This window comes from Corvus brachyrhynchos, unplaced genomic scaffold (genome assembly GCF_000691975.1).
Source record: "Corvus brachyrhynchos isolate BGI_N302 unplaced genomic scaffold, ASM69197v1 scaffold660, whole genome shotgun sequence".
Taxonomy (NCBI): Eukaryota; Metazoa; Chordata; class Aves; order Passeriformes; family Corvidae; genus Corvus; species Corvus brachyrhynchos.
In genome coordinates, this window is record NW_008235547.1 from 25104 (window position 1) to 29055 (window position 3952).

At 59.7% G+C, this 3952-nt stretch overlaps 2 protein-coding genes across 4 annotated transcripts in view; one reads left to right on the plus strand and one right to left on the minus strand.

Annotated features, from left to right (window-relative positions):
* Positions 1-6: 6 nt before the first annotated feature.
* LOC103615110 (non-structural maintenance of chromosomes element 3 homolog) lies at positions 7-2053 on the plus strand. Of its 3 annotated transcripts, none has more exons than XM_017729024.1 (10): positions 7-176; positions 319-390; positions 492-555; positions 667-764; positions 846-940; positions 1049-1128; positions 1201-1243; positions 1318-1380; positions 1651-1733; positions 1822-2053. In XM_017729024.1, exons 1-10 carry the CDS (start codon positions 135-137, stop codon positions 1959-1961), a joined length of 780 nt encoding a protein of 259 aa, XP_017584513.1. In that variant the 5' UTR covers positions 7-134; the 3' UTR covers positions 1962-2053. The 3 variants fall into 3 exon arrangements, with proteins under 3 accessions (XP_017584513.1, XP_017585061.1, XP_017585631.1); XM_017729572.1 differs by having other exon boundaries at positions 1619-1733; positions 1822-1926; XM_017730142.1 differs by lacking the exon at positions 1318-1380 and having other exon boundaries at positions 1619-1733; positions 1822-1926.
* LOC103616123 (6-phosphofructo-2-kinase/fructose-2,6-bisphosphatase) overlaps positions 1943-3952 on the minus strand; it is a 5192-nt gene continuing 3182 nt past the window's right edge. Inside the window, exons 6-11 of the mRNA XM_017735057.1 lie at positions 3502-3595; positions 3195-3397; positions 2993-3122; positions 2850-2912; positions 2164-2228; positions 1943-2055 (exon numbers count right to left, since the gene is read on the minus strand). Of these exons, the coding sequence (XP_017590546.1) occupies positions 1996-2055; positions 2164-2228; positions 2850-2912; positions 2993-3122; positions 3195-3397; positions 3502-3595 (615 nt within the window). The 3' untranslated portion in view covers positions 1943-1995. The remainder of the gene's footprint in view (positions 2056-2163; positions 2229-2849; positions 2913-2992; positions 3123-3194; positions 3398-3501; positions 3596-3952) is intronic.

A 3952-nucleotide genomic window follows, 5' to 3' on the forward strand; every position in this document is an offset into this window, starting at 1 on the left:
GGGTCGTTGGCCGGGCCTTGGAGGAGTTTCTGCGGCCCTGTTGAGGGTGGGGCGCGGGGGACGGCGTTTGGGGTGTTCTCGTCGGGGTTTTAGCCCTGCCGGTGCTTGTTTTCCCCTCAGAGCTGCTGTGAGAAATGTCCCAGCGGAAGCGCAGCAAAGGGCTCGGCTCTTCTCAGGTGAGGGGCTGCCTCCCCCCACCCCCTGTTCTCCCTTCATTTACTCTGCCCTTCCCCCGTGGCCCCTCCCATTCTCCCCTCCTCCGTTTTGGTTCCTTTCCCAGCATCAATTTCTCCCGCTTCCCCTGTCCTTTCTACTTAGATGACCGATGGGGAGGAAGATTTCAGCCCGAGCCAGGTGGAGCGGTACTCCCAGGACCAGGTGAACCAGAAGGTGGGTTGCGGTGATCCCCTCTCTTCCCGCTCCTGGACTTCTGTGTCTGCATTTTTCTGTTACCAGCCCTCTCTTGGCCTTCCCTGCTCGTTCCCCCACAGGTGAGTGAGCTGGTTCAGTTCCTCCTTGTGAAGGATCAGAAGAAGATGCCTATCAAGAAGGCAGGTATGTTTAGGGGAGCCCCCTTCCACGGCGTTTGGACCCCTAAAGCCTTACTGGCCATGGGGAGCTCAGAGCTCCAGGCTCCCTCAGTGATTCTCTGCCTGTTTCCTGTAGACATGCTGAAGAGTGTATTCGGGAAATACCGGTCATGCAAGGAATACAAGGATTTCTACTCAGAAATCGTCAACAAGGCGGGCAGGACCCTGCAGGAGGTGGGGGGAGCACAGCAGGGGAAGGTGGGGAGGGGTTTGGGGGGAGACCCTCCCCGTGGATTAACCCTTGTCCTCCCGCAGGTGTTCGGGCTGCAGCTGGTAGAGATCGACACCAAATGCCCCACCTACATCCTCATCAATAACCTGCCCCGTGCTGAGGGCAAGTACCCGTGCAGGTGAGGGGCTGCTGCTGGGGGACCCCTGGGTGATTTGGGGACGGGGGGAGCCCCGTCAGCGTGTCCCCCCCCTCGCCCACACGGCTGACACACCAGCATCTGCCACAGGGACAAGGAGAAAGAGAAGATGGGGCTCCTCTTAGTCATCCTCAGCTTCATCTTCATGAAGGGCAACTCAGTCAAAGACAGTGAGTCCTCCCCAAGACCCCCCCATACCCCATTTTCCCTTTGCAACCCCCCACTGACACCCCCTTTTCCAGGTGCTTTATGGGAATTCCTGAACCTGCTCCGTGTGTACCCAGGGTAGGATATGGGGGGACATGGAATGGGGGGGACGGGGCTGGTCATTGCCAGCCCTCACCAACCCCCATCCTCAGGAAGCAACACAGGGTGTTCGGGGACGTCCGGAAGCTGGTGACGGATGAGTTCGTGCACCAGAAGTGAGTTGGGGGGATCCGGGGGGGTTTGGGGTGGTGTCCCCCCCCCCTCCCGGTGTGCCCAGAGCAGCCTCGGCACCAGCCTTGGCCGGGCTGTTTATACCACACCGCAGAGCAAAGCCCGCAGCCCCCACGCCCCGCGGCTTGAGAGGTCCCTCACGGGGCCAGGGAGCGCTGGACACCCCCCTGGGGACCCCAAAACCTGCTGGGAGAGGAGGGGTCACCACCCACCCCTCTGCAGGTACCTGGAGATGATCTCCATCCCACTGACAGACCCACGCGAATTCAAGTTCCAGTGGGGGCCACGGGCAGAGAAGGAGACCTCCAAGAAGGATGTGCTGAACTTTGTGGCAAAGGTGAGGCCGTTTTGGGGTCATCTCTGGGTTTTGGGGGATTCCAGGGCTCAATTTGACCCCCCCTCTTCTGCTTTTTTCTCCAACCCAGATACAGGGAAAGGACCCCACGTTCTGGGCAAGCCAGTACAGCGAGGCCCAGGCCACCCCCTGACTCCCCAAAATAAAGGCACCCCGTTGGTGTGCAGCCCCCTGATCTCCAGGCTCAGTGCTTGGTTGTACAGGGTTTAATTTGGGGGGAGCCCCCCTGTCCCCAAGGGACCCCTCAGAAGTGCTCGGGGACAGTGTTCAGGGCATCGGCTGCGGTGCGGTTGATGTCGACGTTCTGCAGAGAGAAGGTGTGGGGTTTTGGGGGAATCTCCCCAAAATCTAACTCCAATTTCCAGGGGGGTTAATGGGATCTGCACCTTCTTTTGGGGGTGGGGATCCTCACCTGGGGTCGTTCCCGGTGGGTGTTCACTGCCTCGATGTTGAGGAAGATGGAGTCGACCTCACACCCTGGTTCCAGGGGAAGAAGGGACCTGGCTGCAGCTGGGGGGGCTTTGGGGGGAATTGTCCCCATCTGGGGGAGGGACACTGGGGGTATGGGTTTCTTTTGGGGGAAATTGTGTTCATTTTTGGCTGGGACACCAATGGAACAGTGACATTTTGCAGGGGAGGGATTGTCCCCGTTTTGGGATGGAACACAGGGGGAGTAGTCCACTTTTTGGGGAATTTGTCCCCATTTTCAGGTGGGATACTGGGGGTATGGTCCCCTCTTGGGGGGATTGTCCCCGTTTTTATGCTGGGGTACTGTGAGATATTGTTCCCATTTTGGGGACCCTCCCCCCCTCTTTGGGGGGGAATATTGTTCCCATTTTGAGAGTTATTGTTCCCATTTTGGGGAGATGCCCCCCTCTTTGTGGGGGAATATTGTTCCCATTTTAGGGGGTATTGTTCCCATTTTGGGGAGGTCCCCCCCTCTTTGTGGGGAGATACTGTTCCCATTTTGGGGGGATATTGTTCCCATTCTGGGGAGGGTCCCCCCCTCTTTGTGGGGGAATATTGTTCCCATTTTAGGGGATATTGTTCCCATTTTGGGAAGGGTCCCCCCTCTTTGGGGTTCACCACCCCACTCACCGTAGGCCACGGGGGTCAGCTTTAGCACCGTGTGCAGGGGGCACTTGAGGTAGGGCAGCTCATCTGGGGGGGTTAAGAGATTGAGGGGGCACAGCAGTTCTGGGGTGTCCCCAGTTGTCCCCAGCCTGTCCCCAGCGCCTCACCCGCGCTCTTGTCCAGGAAATAGGCCAGCAGGCAGCGCATGACGGCCTGGTGGCAGATGACCAGCACGTTCTCCTGCCGCTCCAGCTCCATGATGACGGGCTCCAGCCGGTGCACCAGGTCCTCATAGGACTGGGGAGGGGGGTTAGGGGGTGTCCCCGAGCCCCTGCCCCCCCAGCTGTCCCACAGGGGGTTTTGGGGTACCTCGCCCTTGGGGTAGCGGTAGCGGTACTTGTCCTGGTCCCGCAGCGCGAGCTCCTTGGGGTAGTGCTCCTGGATCTCCTCGTAGCTCATCTCCTCACAGATCCCCTGTGGGACAGGGGCGTTGGGGGCATGCGGGGGCGTTTGGGGGGGCCCCCCCTCCCCGAGAACCAGGAAGCAAATCTGCATGCATGCAATTACAGTGTCTGCAAGGGCAGACGCAGATGACAGTAATTCATACTCTAAGAAATGGGCTTGTGTATTTGGCAGATTAACTGTTCTGTATTCCATTGCAATGAGGTATGGGTGCGCTTCATGTGGCTGGTCCACACCTTCAGCTCCCGGATGTTCTGGCTGCGGATGAACTGGGCCAGCGCCTGGGCATACTGGGAAGGGTGTGCCTGCTAGGGGTGTGGCCACTGGGTGTGGTTTTCCCTGGCCCTCAGCCCATGGTAGGGGATGGGGAACATCGGGGTGTGGCCTAAGCCCTGTCCCTTTGGGGGTGGTCTTTCTGGAGCCCCACCCCTTTATGGGTGTGGCTTTCTGCCTGAGCCCCGCCTCCTGCACAGGGTGTGGCCTGTGGGTGTGCCCGGTGGGCGTGGCCTGCTTCCCTGGCCCCACCCCTTATCACCACACCACATGTGGTCCAGGTGGGGTGTGGCCAGATAACGCCGTGCCCCTTTGTGGGTGTGGCCTGGACAATTAGCTCCACCCCCATGGGCACCTGGGGTGACTCTGCTGGGTGTGGCCTCCTTTAGCCC

Excerpts from the sequence above, each read along its gene's own strand:
- LOC103615110 (XM_017729024.1), top strand. The coding sequence starts at position 135 with ATGTCCCAGCGGAAGCGCAGCAAAGGGCTCGGCTCTTCTCAG. Across the intron at positions 765-845 it reads CGGGCAGGACCCTGCAGGAG|GTGTTCGGGCTGCAGCTGGT; the intron begins GTGGGGGGAGCA and ends GTCCTCCCGCAG. Across the intron at positions 1,734-1,821 it reads TGCTGAACTTTGTGGCAAAG|ATACAGGGAAAGGACCCCAC; the intron begins GTGAGGCCGTTT and ends TCTCCAACCCAG.